At 41.2% G+C, this 16,927-nt stretch overlaps 2 protein-coding genes across 4 annotated transcripts in view; both read left to right on the top strand.

Annotated features, from left to right (window-relative positions):
- Positions 1–1,330: 1,330 nt before the first annotated feature.
- Positions 1,331–12,999, top strand: LOC113169011 (tumor necrosis factor receptor superfamily member 11B-like). Of its 3 annotated transcripts, none has more exons than XM_026370127.1 (6): positions 1,331–1,431; positions 2,047–2,437; positions 2,656–2,853; positions 2,961–3,042; positions 3,183–3,335; positions 12,535–12,999. In XM_026370127.1, the coding sequence occupies exons 1-6, from the start codon at positions 1,414–1,416 to the stop codon at positions 12,581–12,583; spliced, it is 891 nt and encodes a 296-aa protein (XP_026225912.1). In that variant the 5' UTR covers positions 1,331–1,413; the 3' UTR covers positions 12,584–12,999. The 3 variants fall into 3 exon arrangements, with proteins under 3 accessions (XP_026225912.1, XP_026225911.1, XP_026225910.1); XM_026370126.1 differs by having other exon boundaries at positions 3,183–3,345; positions 12,545–12,999; XM_026370125.1 differs by lacking the exon at positions 12,535–12,999 and having other exon boundaries at positions 1,332–1,431; positions 3,183–3,819.
- Positions 13,000–13,503: 504 nt separating this feature from the next.
- LOC113170045 (F-actin-uncapping protein LRRC16A) overlaps positions 13,504–16,927 on the top strand; it is a 46,295-nt gene continuing 42,871 nt past the window's right edge. Inside the window, exons 1-2 of the mRNA XM_026371920.1 lie at positions 13,504–13,981; positions 16,681–16,778. Of these exons, the coding sequence (XP_026227705.1) occupies positions 13,942–13,981; positions 16,681–16,778 (138 nt within the window). The 5' untranslated portion in view covers positions 13,504–13,941. The remainder of the gene's footprint in view (positions 13,982–16,680; positions 16,779–16,927) is intronic.

Below are 16,927 nucleotides of genomic sequence, written 5' to 3'. Positions count from 1 at the left end.
TTTCTATTTGCCTTCAACCTCTGACACATAATACAAATACTTTCTAATCCATTTAAGCCAGTATTCTGTTTCTCAATATTTACTGGAAAAACGGTCTCTCTAAAGTGACAGCTGAGACATCCAGGTTTTTCCCTGTCATCATCCGGTCTTCGCTCTGACCCACTTTCAACGATACCACTTTATCAGAATTTCAGTGTATCATCCTTTTACACATAATTGTGATGAATCACTCCCAGGCTCATAAGCCACAGTTCTGTAACTGGTGCTGTCAAAGCAGAAGTTCGTTCTCGACCTAGTGCAGCACATTTCGATGGAAATTTGACCGTGCTTTTACTCACCACATATGATACACCCATTTTTACGCCCTCGTGCACAAGCGTAACGTTAGCAGAAGCAACTCATTCAGCAGCTTACAAGTATGAGTACAGCAAATATCCATGTGAATGAGAAACACGCAGACGTGACTTTATTATACATATTGTGAAAAACCAATAGTAGATGACTGACACATAATGTAGATAATTGTCTGTCTCATCAGTTATTCAACTACCCAAGCTCATTTTGCTTTATCAGCAAACTGTCATACTTACTCAAAGGGGAAACGTCGTAGGAAAAAAATCTGCACGCTGACGCATATTTTAGGCTTAAGAGGGGGAAATCTTCAAAAACCATACTTTGGGCTTTACTCATATATAAAAGATTGTAACATGACGTCACATACAAATTTAAATGTCAGTAAAAAAAAGGGGTTCGGTGGGAAATTTTAGAATGAGATGTTTTTCAGTTGTGTGCTGTTGTGCAAAAACAGATTTTTTGCTAAAATACATTTTTTGCACAGTTTCAAAAGTTCAGCCATGACTTCTAATACATTACTGCAGGTTTGAAATATGGCTCTACATTACGTTAAAACCTCTTCACCAGAAGAAAACTGATCAACGTGAGCACATTGATGATTTTAGCTCACATATCTTCTTAAGTATTTTGTAGGGGAATTTTTAATTTTCATTTCCTTAGTGGAATATGGTGGAAAATATCAGGAATATCTGCAAAGGTGAGGACATGTGATGCAGGTTATCTTCACAGTACACCAGGACAGTTGTGTGTCAGATTTGATGTGCTCACAATTATATTCCAGTAAATGACTACTAGTTCTTGTGGACTGGAAATATGAGTTTCTTTTCAGTGATAAGAAACAAATGGAACCAGATTACCTCATTCTTTGAATCCAGGAAGCTGATTTGTTACTTTTCAGCTTCCGTATGCAGAAGTTGGAAGTAGTCTGACCTTTAACAGATAAGTTTGACAAGTCACTATACACAACCACACACACCCACACAAAAAATGGTTCCGTTTTGATGGCTATAAAAATGAACCTGGTCCATTTGACAAACCCTCTTCAATTGATGAGAGGAAATGCACATCATCACAATGGTAAGTGTAACAATATTATGTTGACAGAGAAAGAGATTTAGTGATGCTGTAGATAATTGATAACAAAATAATATATATATATATATATATAAATGGGGAATTAGCTATATTCTAATCAAATTAAAGATCTGTCATTCAGTTTTATTTTTTATCAAGGTTGACATTTTTAATAAATCTAACTTAAGGTCAGCATGTTGTTCACTATAAGAAAATAGTTAAAGAATATGGTTTAAAAATTAACTATATTAACTATATTTATACTATAGAAAATAGAATATGTGGCTTTATATTTGAAAACTGCTGTGTTTTTAAAGTATTTTACAATCATTCAGGTTCATCACTGCACAGCCATTGTAGGAGTAAGAAACCATGTGGCAGACAAACATTTAAAAGCTGCTGTCAAATTCTGTATGTAGCGTGTATTGAGGTAATCTATTACAGTGGTGGAGAAAGTAAAGACTTTTCTAGGTCACTGATTATGTATTTGAATTTTATTACTGTGACTAGTGAAAAGTGAAAATAAAAAAAACAACAACACTACAGCATAAGACGTTGTGGTACTCACTGTAGCTGTTTTGATTGTTGTGGTAACAGTAACCTGGTTTCTGTCCTCAGCTCTTCGTACCGGTGCTGTTCCTGCTCTCTGGTGTCCTCTGTGCTTCCTTGGTGGTTGACTCCGTTCCCACATATGAGCACACGAACCGGATCACCGGACAGGTCCTCACCTGCGACATGTGTCCGCCAGGTACGCACATGACCGCGCACTGCACCGCCACTACGCCCACCCAGTGCGCGCCGTGCAGAAGAGACCACTACACCGAGCTGTGGAACTACCTGCCCAGGTGTCTGTACTGCAGCACCTTCTGCACGGAAAACCAGGAGGTGGTGAAAGAGTGCTCAGCAGTCAGCGAAAGAGTCTGTCAGTGCAAAGAGGGCTTTTACTGGAACGACGATTTCTGTGCCAGGCACTCCGAGTGCGGGCCCGGACACGGTGTCCAAAAGAAAGGTATCAGGAAAGATCATTTCTTATTGTGCTTATTATAATGTTTCTAAAAGAGTGATCATTTATTTTTCTCACTGATTAAATGTTTTTATTTTGATGTAGGAATATTGTTTACATTTACGTTTTTGGATTTAAGGCTAAATCCAAAAACTCCACTCTGGATGTCAGTGGTCATTTAAAAACTCTGTAATAACCCCGATTGCTTTTCTGTCTCGTCTTAGGGACTTCGCAAACGAACACGGTTTGTGAAAAGTGCCCCGATGGTTTCTTCTCCAACTCATCTTCTGCGCTGGAACCGTGCGTAAAACACCAGGAATGCGCTGCTGTAGCAGGATGCACCTGCAAACAGACTGAGCTCCTCCCAGGCTCAGTTTACCACGACACGGTGTGTGGCTCCTGTGAGGATCTTGCAAAAGGAGGTGAGTACTCAGCAAAGTAGATTTTAACCTAACGCTCAATAACATCAATTAGCACATTTGAATTTTGAAGGTTTTTCAAACTCACACGTTTTAACTTTGTTCTTCAGGTGAGACTCTCAGGACTTTCCTCTCTGGCTTCTTCAGCATGCACAGGATGCGTGTGACAAAAATGAAGAAATTCGTCACCAGGTGAGCCTACACTCTGTGATTCCCTCTGTGATTCCTCCGAAAGTCGCTCCCTCATTAGTTCTCTGCTTCCTTCTTTCTTTTACCTATTTTCTATTCCTTCATACTGCAACACACAGTAACCAACCTTCTCCATCCCACAGGTACATACATAAGTCAGTTCCCAAACAGAGAGGCCCTCTCATGGATGAGATCAGAGATTGGCTGGCCCAGGCTCCAGAGGAGGAGCTGTGGAAAGTGCCAGAGATGCTGAAGGCTTCAACTCTCAGCTCCATGGCTGAAAAACTAGAGAAGAGATTCAACGAGATTCAGGAGCAGAGCACCAACTGTAGCTTCAATGTGTGATGTACTCTGAAAGATTGACTGAGATCATTGGCCTACATGTAGGAGAAGAACATACCTCTTGCTAGATATATTTTTTATGTGGTACAGCAACAATTGTTTTAAAGGATATTTGCCAATTTGAAGTATTTTTCCTATTCACCTCTTATTGAGTGTGTGCACTGCCTCACATGTTGACCTGGTGACATTTAAAAATTATAAGTTTATTTTTTACTAATGTGTAGAAGTAGTAAAATGTTATAGGAGAGACACAAGCACCACGATGATGGACAGTTTCCTTTAAGCAGGAATAAGTCAAGAACTGAAATATACAAATGAATTTAATACAAAAGAACAATTTGTCCATCTTATAAACTGACACTCTCTGTTACCTCTGTGTTATTTGCATATATTGGACTTTGGTTTAAGACTTAAAATAAATGTTATTTTAAAAATGTACCAAGTTCTGTGACGTTGTGTGATGTCAAACTGAAAACTTGCACCTGTCATGTAAAGCAGTAAAAGTAAAGTAACGTAAAGTAACGTGATCTGACAACGATAAGAAAACAAGTGGAGGGGACTCGAGCTTGGCTGTCATATAACCAAGTCACCACAAGGTGTCGCCATCCTTCTGAGTCACCATTAGACTTCTTTTAATAAACACTTTTCTAGCCCTTCTGTTATGTTCGGGTCAAATCTGACCGATTTACAAATTTAAACTCTCATAAATATTGTGTTTTACATCTGGTTGTCACAAGGCCTTATGATATCCTCCACACTATGCGCTGGAACATATAAAAGTGATGATCACCTCTGTTCCCAGTTTTACCCTGAGCCCAATAAGTAGCCGATTGACCAAGCAGTTCTCTGACAAAGGTTTTCCGACATGATGAAGAGGGCACTGAAATTGTACCAAAGATAGAGGAGGACGTCTCGGAAGTGGAAGACAACACAGATTTTGATCCAGAAGTTGAGGAGACTGACCAGTCAACAGGTGGAGAGAGAGAGGGATCTGAAGAACAGGCACCTGAGGAGACATTCCAGTCCAAGAGTGGACACTTGCGCTGGTCTTAATCCCCCCAGGACAGAGGAAGTAAAGCGAGAGTTGAAAACATCATCAAGATGATGCCAGGGCCGACACGGTATGCAACATCTCGTGTGGATGACATCAAGTCCAGCTTCCAACTCTTTTTACCAGAGTCCATTGAGGGAAATATACTGGAGATGAAGAAACCTGGAGGGGAAGTGTGTGTTTGGGGACACCTGGAGGGAAATGGACCTGGTAGACCCCCAAGCCTACATAGGTCTGTTGATTTTAGCAGGAGTACGTACTGTATATCACTCAAACAATGAGGCTACAAAAAGTCTGTGGGATACAGAGTCTGGCCGGCCTATATTCCGAGCAACAGTGTTTTTTTTCAACAGTTTCATGATGAGTGCCTGGTTCCTGTCAGAGGTCGCTGTTCCTTCAAGGTGTACATTCCCAGCAAAGCAGGGAAATATGGAATAAAGATCTGGGCAGCATGTGACAACAGGAGCAGCCATGCTTGGAATATGTAGGTATACATGGGGAAACCCAGGACTGGAAGGGCCGAAAAAAACCAGGGCATGCGTGTTGTGCTGGACATGACAACCGGTCTCCAAGGGCATAATATCACACGTGACAACTTTACATCATATGCTTTGGGTCAGGAGCTGCTAAAAACAAAGCTCGCCATGGTAGGGACAGTGGGGAAGAACAAGCCTAAACTTCCCCCTGCACTGGTATCGACCAGAAGAAGAGTCATGACTCATCAAAATTTGCTTTCACTGACACACACACTCGTGTGTCATATATTCCCAAGAAGAATAGAAATGTCATCCTGATGGCATGCTTGTTGAGTTTGGTCTTTGGTTGTCCATTTATTTTTAACATTACATTTTCGGTGCCTATTTGTATTTTGATTGCAGTTATTTTATGTCTAATTCTATAAATTCATGTTAAACACTACTTCGAGACATTGTTCACAGCTAAAGAATGTTGAATAAAAATTTGGTTGTGAAAAATGCTTTTTGTGCTAATTTAAGAGCAGTTAAAACAGACCGGTCAATTTTAACCGGGAACACTAAAGTAAGGGGCGGGAGATGAACACGACCAGAGGGCTAGTGAACAGTGAAGTGTGTTTGTGGGCAGTTGGCACAGTTATCATCAATTATTCATATCGTACGTTGTGACTATATTATATCCACTGAGCACCTCTTGGCAGTGACTTTGGACACATACTGCCTTCTCCATAATAAGCTTATCGCTATAAAAACTAACCTGGTCCTTTTGACAAACCCTCTTCAATTGATGAGACGAAACGCACATCATCACGATGGTAAGTGTTACAGCACATGACAGCATCCCACTGTTATGTGCTGGATTGTTTCAGGGGCATCTTTGCACAGCCTGCACCTGGGGTCCTGCCTGGTATGGTAGATCTATCGATCTTCTATCCAGAGCCTGCTCCTGTGCTGCTAGGATTAGTGCCTCTGTGCTGTCTTTCAGTCCAGCTTTGTCTACCCACTGGTAAAATTTGTCGACGTTGTACATACCGTGCAAGGGTTTGTCCTTCCATGAGGGTTCCTCCTCTTCCTTCCCTTGCTCCTCTGGAACCTGCTGCCTGAGGTATTCACTAAGCACGCCATCAGTTGGGGCCGTCTTCATGGAGCTTAGTTGTTTCATCCTGGATAGCATACAGCATACAGTCTCACCTTGATGATGGGTGTCGAAGTATCCATAGTTCCCACATCCTCTTCATGTAGGGTTACTTGTGTAGTGGCATTCCAATAGTTCCCTGTTCTCATCTCTTGTCCATGAATGTCTTATTCTTGTTCCAGTAGCCCACTTCTCATCAGGTTGCCCGGGTTCCCTAACACCTGACGTGGACCTTGTTAACCCAGGCGACGTCCGAGCCAGTTTGACTGTTGTGTTTGTAACTCTCATTATATACATTATATATGTATATATATATATATATATATATATATATATATATATATATATATATATATATACTCTTATTATACGAGGTGGACAGGTAGCATTAAGGGCCTTGTCTAAGGGTCCACACTGGATATTGTCCTAACCAGGAATTGAACCCGCCCCCTACCGGGGGCACCCCCTACCGTAAGACTTCAAATAAATGTTATTTTAAAAAATGTACCAAGTTCGTAACGTAAAGTAGTAATATGACAATGATAAGAAAACAAGTGGAGGGGACTCGAGCCTGGCTGTAATACAACCAAGTCACCACAAGGTGTCGCCATCCTTCTGAGTCACCATTAAACGTCTTTCAATAAACCCTCTTCTAGTGAACAGTGAAGTGTGTTTGTGATCAGTTGTCACAACTATCATAAATTATTCATATCTGTGACTATATTATCCACACGTTAATAACGCTATACTCACTCATCAGTTTGGATGAAACATCTGCTATCCGCCGCCTGTCCCAATGTCAGGTGGGAATCACTTGTTACAACCTTGTGACCCAGAACCCATCTCCTACCCATGTCCTGTCTATGAACCCTTGTTCTGTTTAGTATCTCTTATCATCTTTCATACTGAAGTTGCACTTTTCTCCTACTTGGGAAAGTCCACAGAGTCAATGGTTTAGGGCCTTTTGGGGCGGAAGGAGGCTGTTGTGTGACATCTGGTCTGCATGTGGTTCCCAACCAGCTCTTCAACTGAGCATTATTAAATAGTTGTAGATCTCCCCAAATCACATTACATCAATGCTTTTCAGCTACAAAGTAGCCTATCTTGCACATCTGCTGACATGAGGAGATCTCTTGTGAGGTCAGAGATGACAGGACTTGACTATTAATGTCAACCGCTGTTCTCATTATCTTAATATAACATGTACACAATGCTGCCTTGAATTAAATATCTGGATTTATTTAAAAGCTAAAGTGTTGAAAACAGTTGCAATGTTTGGAAAAGATGCCAGACGCTCACAGCATTTAGCAAAAAAAATGACCATGATGTAAGGCGATATAAAGGGACCACATTGCCTCCTGCAAACACGCAAAGATTGAAATCGTGCTGTCACAGTTTGAAAAGTAGTCCCCGAGCTGCAATCTTCTGTATGTGCATGAATTCCTACTTTACTTTACTTTTTTCAACTCTTACTTACTGGAAGCTTTGGCTTGTCAAGTACTCCAATATATAAAAATGTTTATATGCACGCTTGTATGGTTGTTTAGACAGTTTGCCTTCCACACATGCCTCACAGAAAGAAAGTCCACTTCGTTCACCAGATCTTTCAGTTCTTTTAGCTTGGTAGTGTGACCCAGCCGCTGGTACCATAAGCTGGTTGCTACTGATGCACTATGACAAACAGGTAAGTAAGTCCTTTTTTACATCCAGCTGATGAAGTTCATCAGCTCTCTGTGTTCCCATTCCTTGAAGGGTTCGATATTTTCCAAGTATGTAACAGTGAGACTTTCTGAACTGCACTGTTTTGCCTTTCTTGATAGCTGCTGGCACTGAAAATAAATTCTTTGGAACATACAGCAAATCATACATTGTGGCATTTTTCACATCACTAATTTTGAAAGTCATCTTTAAGTTGACGTTTCCCATTCCTGTGATAGAGTCTTTGAAAAGGACAAAGATAGATACAGTGACAAGAAAAATAATAAAAACAAACCACTTTCAGAATACCTGGGGTCTGTATTCATTTCTCAATGAAAGTCATCGGATTCTTCGAGACAGTCACACAGTGCAAAGTTCAAACACACAAATATAAAAACACAAGCAAATCCAATTATCGCATTTTGTGTTTTTACTCAAGTAAGATGTGAAAATGTCTCTTGAGGTCATTTGATAGAATCCCTGTAGGTTTAACGTTTTGGCTCACTGTATCATCCAGCGTCTACTAAACGTCAGATTCAGCCTCTCAGACCTTATCTAAAGACACCTTTTGAGACTCTGGGATTCATTTTCCACTTGATGATGACAGCCTGTCCAGGCCAAGAGGCCACAAAGCAGCTCCAGATCAGGTTCCCCTCAAGCCATACAGTGGGATGATTCAGGCTTTCACACTGGCATGCCGTGCTGTTTTTACACCACACGTTCTGCATGTTCTTTCTAAACACGTTCATCAGTCTGATTTAGTTTTAAGCCTTTAGCTTTTATTCTGGGCATCGAGCTCTGCCTTTGGAGTCATATTAAGTGGAAGTCTATTTGAGAGCAACCACAGTACTAATACTTCTCCATTTATAGACACTTTGCCAGTGACTGATGAATAAAAGTAGCAACAATTTTTAAATAAGGGTGTAACAACAAAATGTGGAAATAATTAAGGGCTATGAAAACTTTCCAGACACACATATATAATAATATAGGTAATGATTTAATAATGTGACAAACACTAAAACAATTGAGATGAATTTTCTGTAATATCTGTAATTTTATATTCTCAGGATTGCTTGTGTTATTAAATGTTGCCCTTCTGATGACTTTTATGTACAGTAATAATCTGGCTTATTCAAATCAGTTACATTTTACCAGCGATATTACATGACGTCTCCACAAAGTACAACATGATATACCGTGGTAAGAAAAAGTATGTAAACCCTTCGGGATTACGTTTTTTTACGAGTTTTGCATGAATTGGTCATAAAACGCCAGTCACAACAATATAAAAACACAGTCTGCTTAAAATAATACCACACAAACATATGTTTTCATGTTTTTATTGAACATAACATGTAAACATTCACAGTGCAGGATGGAAAATGTATGTGAACCTACTGTTGGGATTCTAGTTAGATGAAGATCGGAGCATTTTATGACCAATTCATGCAAAACTCCACTTAATCCCAAAGGATTCACATACCTTTTCTTGCCACTGTAGTGGTTACCATAACGACAGCTTCTCGTACACATTCGGCAGCATACATGACAATTTGACCCATGTAGTGGAACTACTGCTGTAATCACATCCTCATTTTATTTTAATGTCTATAGTGTAGAAGTGAAAGCATGTGGAAGGACGTGCCATGCTTTTATGTGACCTTTAATGCTGCAAACATGGCACACTGAGTACTTTTCTACTTCTACTTCATCTACAATAGTAGATGACTGACACATAATGTAGATACTTGTCTGTCTCATCAGTTATTCAACTACCCAAGCTCATTTTGCTTTATCAGCAAACTGTCATGCTTACTCAAAGGGGAAACGTCGTAGGAAAAAAAATCTGCACACTGACGCATATTTTAGGCTCAAGAGGGGGAAATCTTCAAAAACCATACTTTGGGCTTTACACAAATATAAAAGATTGTAACATGACGTCACATACAAATGCAAATGTCAGTAAAAAAGGGGTTCAGTGAGAAATGTTAGAATGAGATGTTTTTCAGTTGTGTGCTCTTGTGCAAATACAGATTTTTTGCTAAAATACATTTTTTGCACAGTTTCAAAAGTTCAGCCATGACTTCTAATACATTACTGCAGGTTTGAAATACTGTACAGGTCTATGTTACTTTAAAACCTCACATGGTGGAAAAGTACTAACAAAACCATAAACAGAACAAAGTAACAACTGAAAACGCTGCAGTAATGCAGGCAAAAAATGAATAAACTAAACACACAAAGAACCAACTAACTTAACAAAAGGAGTATACGTCACAAACTACTAACCTACAGAATAAGAAAGACGAAGTAGCAAACAAAAATCACTGCCGATGGCAGGCAAAACATGAACAAAGACACAAACAAAACAATACAAAGTAACATTGGAAAACCACTGCAGTCGAAGGCAAAATAAAAAATCCAACAGTCCAACACACAAACTCGAAGAGACTTGACAGACAGATGAACCAAAGTCATGTAGGCGCACAACAAACATGTGGCGGGCACAACACATCACAATACAATGAACCACTGAACAGAGGACTGAGGGGAGCTGAAATGAGTCAGTCAATTAGGAGTCCAGTGAGTGGAGACTGAAGGAAAACACCAGGGGGAGACAAAAAAACATCAACAGAACAGGGATGAGGCCAGAACCATGACAAGATTACCTCATTCTTTGAATCCGGGAAGCTGATTTGTTGCTTTTCAGCTTCCGTATGCAGAAGTTGGAAGTAGTCTGACCTTTAACAGATAAGTTTGACAAGTCACTATAAACAACCACATACACCCAAACAAAGAAAACAGTTCCGTTTTGATGGCTATAAAAATGAACCTGGTCCCTTTGACAAACCCTCTTCAATTGATGTGAGGAAATGCACATCATCACAATGGTAAGTGTAACAATATTATGTTGACTTTTAACAAAGACAGTGTTAGAGAATCAGTGATGCTGTAGATACCTGATAACAAAATAAAAAATATATATATAAATGGGGAAATAGCTATATTCTAATCTAATTAATTAATAAATTCAAGATCTGCCATTTTATTTTTTATCAGAGTTTCAATTTTAACATTTATTAACAAATCAAACTTAAGATCACCACGTTGTTCACTGTAAGAAAATAATTAAAGAATATGTTGCTTTATATTTCAAAATTGCTGTGTTGGGAAATTAAATGACAACTTTGTTATACTAATGAGTGTGTTTTTAAAATATTATGGTGGGGGGGGTGGGCGGCATTAGACATTGCGGTATTCAATGGTAGCTGTTTTGATTGTTGTGGTAACAGTAACCTGGTTTCTGTCCTCAGCTCTTCGTACCGGTGCTGTTCCTGCTCTCTGGTGTCCTCTGTGCTTCCTTGGTGGTTGACTCCGTTCCCACATATGAGCACACGAACCGGGTCACCGGACAGGTTCTCACCTGCGACATGTGTCCGCCAGGTACGATATTTTGATGTAGGAATATTGTTTATTTTTGTTTTTGGATTTAAGGCTAAATCCAAAAACTCCACTCTGGATGTCAGGAGCCACAGTGGTCATTTAAAAACTCTGTAATAACCCCGATTGCTTTTCTGTCTCGTCTTAGGGACTTCGCAAACGAACACGGTTTGTGAAAAGTGTCTCGATGGTTTCTTCTCCAACTCATCTTCTGCGCTGGAACCGTGCGTAAAACACCAGGAATGTGCTGCTGTAGCAGGATGCACCTGCAAACAGACTGAGCTCCTCCCAGGCTCAGTTTACCACGACACAGTGTGTGGCTCCTGTGAGGATCTTGCAAAAGGAGGTGAAAGTCGCTCCCACTTTAGTTCTCTGCTTCCTTCTTTCTTTTACATATTTATTTACCAATTCCTTTATTCACATGTCAACTCATTTAACAAATACAGCGACACACAGTAACCAACCTTCTCCATCCCACAGGTACATACATAAGTCAGTTCCCAAACAGAGAGGTCCTCTCATGGATGAGATCAGAGATTGGCTGGCCCAGGCTCCAGAGGAGGAGCTGTGGAAAGTAGAAGTAGAAGATTCTCAGTCATCCAAGTAGAGTTATCTGGAAGTTGAGTCATGGCAACTGGACTTCCTTTAGTTAGTTGAAACGTTTCGCTACTCATCAATGTAGCTGCTTCAGTCTGAAGATAGTTGGTTGGAGGCCACACATTTATGCTCCAGGACTGGTTTAACTCCACCCCTTGGCCTCGTCAGGTGAAACAAAGGATTGGGGGGGGGTGTGAAGGATGTAATGGTCACACCTCTGCCCACCCCCTCTTATCACCTAAATGGGTCTATTATTATTAAGTCTAAGACTATTTCTAAATGAGTCGTTAAGTGTGTCCAACCTGGTGCAGGTGTGAACTGGTTCTGGCCTTTTTAGGGATAGATGAAAGGGCAGCATGATAAATAGAAGACTATTATATAATAGAAGACTACTTCTATTTATCATGCTGCCCTTTCATCTATCCCTAAAAAGGCCAGAACCAGTTCACACCTGCACCAGGTTGGACACACTTAACAACTCATTTAGAAATAGTCTTAGACTTAATAATAATAGACCCATTTAGGTGATAAGAGGGGGTGGGCAGAGGTGTGACCATTACATCCTTCACACCCCCCCAATCCTTTGTTTCACCTGACGAGGCCAAGGGGTGGAGTTAAACCAGTCCTGGAGAATAAATTCATGGCCTCCAACCAACTATCTTCAGACTGAAGAAGCTACATGGATGAGTAGTGAAATGTTTCAACTAACTAAAGGAAGTCCAGTTGCCATGACTCAACTTCCAGAGAGAGAAGACATTCAAGGAGATTCAGGAGCAGAGCACCAACTGTAGCTTCAATGTGTGATGTACTCTGAAAGATCGACTGAGATCATTGGCCTACATGTAGGAGAAGAACATACCTCTTGCTAGATATATTTTTTATGTGGTACAGCAACAATTGTTTTAAAGGATATTTGGCAATTTGAAGTATTTTTCCTATTCACCTCTTATTGAGTGTGTGCACTGCCTCACATCTTGACCCGGTGACGTTTAAAAAATATAAGTTTATTTTTTGCTAATGCTTAGAAGCAGTAAAATGTTATAGGAGAGACACAAGCACCACGATGATGGACAGTTTCCTTTAAGCAGGAATAAGTCAAGAACTGAAATATACAAATGAATTCAATACAAAAGAACAATTTGTCCATCTTATAAACTGACACTCTCTGTTACCGCTGTGTTATTTGCATATATTGGACTTTGGTTTAAGACTTAAAATAAATGTTATTTTAAAAATGTACCAAGTTCTGTGACGTTGTGTGATGTCAAACTGAAAACTTGCACCTGTCATGTAAAGCAGTAAAAGTAAAGTAACGTAAAGTAACGTAAAGTAGTAATATGACAATGATAAGAAAACAAGTGGAGGGGACTCGAGCCTGGCTGTAATATAACCAAGTCACCACAAGGTGTCGCCATCCTTCTGAGTCACCATTAGACTTCTTTCAATAAACCCTCTTCTAGTGAACAGTGAAGTGTGTTTGTGATCAGTTGTCACAGTTATCATAAATTATTCATATCGTACGTTGTGACTATATATTATCCACTGGGAGACCTCTTGGCAGTGACTTAAGGATCATACTGCCTTCTCCATAATAACGCGTAAACCCCCTCATGGACCGCTAGAGGCCCCCAGCTCCCTGCAGCCTGCTCATTGACATCACCAGCAGCATCACCGCCCCCTCCAGCGTCGTACCGGCTCCCCGGCTGTCGCATCACCGAGCGGGGGCCGTCCCCGGTTTCCACTACTGGCTGCTACTGTACTAGTAGCAGCTTTACGGTAGCGCGGCGCACACAGAGGGACGTGCGTGCGTGCGTGAGCGGTGGTCCTTTTTTTTTTTTTTCTACTTCTTAATCCCTGAAGCGCAGGGTCTGTTGTGGTTTCAGCATGATGGTGAGGAGACCGTAGCGGATTTATCCTTCAGCATACAACCCAGGAACCCCGGTGCTGGTTAAACCGAGAAGAGATGCGCGCGGATCAACGTGGATACATTGTCCGGACAACGCGAGAGGAGGAGAGGAGCATGTAACCGGGAGACGCACACCGGCGGCGGCGGCACCACCTGACACTTCCCTCCTCTCTGTCTGTCGTTTCCTCGGTATTGAAGGTTCATCCATGCGTTGACTGAATTGTTCTCTTTGGGTTTGGATACTACCTTCAGCAAAATGAGCGAGGACGTGTCAGAGGTGTCCAAAGAGCTTCTAGGTAAGAAGGATCACTTGCAGCCACGCATCCAGAGCAGAACAATCCTCCTCCTCTAATCTCTCGCCCCGTGCATGCGCTCCTCTGTAAGTTTCCAGTAACCATGTTGGATTCGCGTGAGATTTTCTAGATTTACACACACACACACACACACACACACACACACACACGCACAGACGCGCGTCGTTTGCTCACATGCAGCCATCTGGCTTGATGTCTGCGTCGCGTCGACCGCAGCAGACCTCTCCACCGAGGCTGTGTCAAAGTGCAGTCCGTGCCATGTCCGTGTAACGTGGACTGCAGCTGCGTGTGTTGGGGAGGAAAAGCTGAGTAGTTTGGATGTCAGTGGTCAGTCTGTCATCCCTGTGCGCAGAATTTACAGCATTATATTCCCCACAGAAACCTTGGTCCTCAGCCACATCAACTAAACGGTGTCCTGTAGCCTGATCTGTTGGATCAAGTGCCACATTTCTCTTGATCTGATCTGAGTTGATGTGGATTTGATCTAACCCAGACCTCCCAGTCCTGCACAGTGTTTGGCTGCAGCTCAGAGTATCTTTGTTTGACAAAGCAGCCCAGTCTTTGACACCTCTGTGTAATGTTGGACAAGCACAAACTCCTTTGATTTCCAGCATCTGTCACATACAAACGTGAATGTTATGTGGCCTCTGTCTCCTTCTCCTTAGACACATTAAGACATACCTGTGGGGAAAATGCTGCTTGGTCATGCTCTCTCTCGGTCAGACATGTCTCACTTACTAACTCACTGAGTCACAGAACATTTGAGGCAGTAAGCTGCTTATTTGACTCACACATTAATTCCTCACCTCCTGCCGTTCAGTTTTTGTTCAATTTTCAAAGTGTAAGAAGATTGAAATTATATTATTCTGCTATATTTAATACCATCACTATAATTTAACTGTATTTTCTGTAGCTTGGTCCAGTTCTTCCTTAATCAAGTGTAATGGATGCGCACATCGGATAGCTTTGTACTGATCCTCCAGGTAGTGGAGAGGAAATATTCAGCTCTGAGCGTCTCTGTCTTCAGGAATGTCCCTCTCTCTAGCAGACCAATTTGCTCGACAGTGCATACTTTGCATAGGTTAGTTTGGTTAGGCATGATCCCATAGTCATGTGGTGTTGTCTGGATGAGTATGTAACCAGCCACTGTGTGTGTGTGAAACTTTGTGCTGGTGATTCACCAGCATGCAACATCATTTTTAGTTACATGGTGATTTTCCTGGTGCTGCAGAGAATTAATTTTCTGTTCTCTTTGTCTTGTAATTAATGATCAAACACAAACAAGGGAGTTTACTGAAATATAGTCAAACACATAATGTATATGTTTTAAGTGTTTGAGTTCACCAAGCATGCAGTCGTGTTACCTAAGATATCAACTAATTTGTATCTCTGGGAGGAAATGTGTTTAAATTAGGGGGCAAATGGATCAAATTGATGTGTTCCTGTCAGGAACATTATCTCCGAGTCGCCTTGCTCATTAAAACACACTAAGTCTAATGTTTTTTTAAAGAGACCCACTGGAGACAGCTCTGTGATTTCCTCTATGTGCTGAATTCTAGCAGCAGAAAGTGCTGCACATTCTCGCTGCAGTTTATTCAGCGAGCTCAAGGCCGGCAGATGAACCACTTCATTATTAGCTTCACTTTGATCTGATGATGGTTTGAGGAAGCCTGTAGGCGAGGACACACGCATGCATGCCAGCACAGATGTATGCACACAGACTCCCTCGCTGTCTTACACACGTGCACGCACACTTTATCGGCTGCTGTGTGGTGTGGTGGGCGGGCGGGTGAGTGAGCTGCGAGGGAGAGGTGACTGACCCAGTTCTGCTCTTTAAGCCGGTTCCCTGGCTGTGAGCTTTGGCTGGTTGTGAATAATCAATGTGAAGCATAAAGCTGTGTGTTCGGATATTAAAATCAACTGTTTATTAGATTTAAACATGAATTTAATGGCAATCCATGCAATGGTTTTTGAGATATGAGACAACATATAAGCCTAATGTGCTCAAATGTCTTCAAATGATGAACATTTTGGAACAGTACATAACCCAAATATACACAGTGTCTTAGTTTTTATTGAAACATCATCATTATCATGAACAGAGGGTTTAGTGCAGTCACATTAGACTGCATTCGTTTTAGCTGCCACCTGGGTCTATATTTAATTTGTAGTCATAAATATTAAGCAAAGCAAATAATCCTCACATCTGGAAGATGATGGAACCAGCAAATGTTTCTTTATTTCCTTTCCTAGTGTGAGCAAGTGCTTGGGTATAGTTTAGTTTTTGTTAACAAGAAGAAACCCAAATCTCACAGAGAGAAGCCCTCAGAAGAGAGATTCAGGCCGCGTAAATGGAAGGAAAGCACGTGTTTAAACTCAGTCAATCAACCAAATACATGTTATTTCTAATCAGCAGAAACAGGGAGTCCCCCCCCCTCTGTGGGAGAAGTGCTCTGTGTTCTGCTGATGGAGTCAGTTTGAGTTCTTGGTCTAGATCACGTCTGTTTAGACTTTGTTGTAGAGAGCCTACAAAGTGAAGAGATTTAGATTTAGTGGTGCACGATTACTGTAAAACTTCCTCTTTTTTTTTTTTTTTAAATTAAACCACTGTCAAAATGCTCTTCATGTCAGATGTTCCGTATTTTATCTCAATCTCTTCATGGTGTCTCCTCTGCGTGTAGAGAGCGTGAGGGATGCGGTGGGGAGGAAGGTGAAGCTGTCGCTGAGGAAACGAGTCAAACTGGAGATCAAAGGAGACAAGACGGAGAACAGAGTCTTGGTGAGTCACCTCATGCTGCTTTCGAGCTACTTCTTCATTAAGGGGAGTCGAATCTGTCTCTTCTCTTCTCTGCCCCATTTTCCCTTTTCTTTTAAAGTGTACAGTTTCCACTTTTGAACATCAAACCTCTGGTTTTCTCTCTCTTCTCT

Source organism: Anabas testudineus, chromosome 16, assembly GCF_900324465.2.
Source record: "Anabas testudineus chromosome 16, fAnaTes1.2, whole genome shotgun sequence".
NCBI lineage: Eukaryota > Metazoa > Chordata > Actinopteri > Anabantiformes > Anabantidae > Anabas > Anabas testudineus.
This window is presented reverse-complemented; position numbering and strand designations above follow the sequence as displayed.

Coding starts and splice junctions, on each gene's coding strand:
- LOC113169011 (XM_026370127.1), top strand. Junction 2,854..2,960: donor TGAGGATCTTGCAAAAGGAG/GTGAGTACTCAG, acceptor TTTGTTCTTCAG/GTGAGACTCTCAGGACTTTC. Junction 3,336..12,534: donor GCTGAAAAACTAGAGAAGAG/ATTCAACGAGAT, acceptor GAGAGAGAAGAC/ATTCAAGGAGATTCAGGAGC.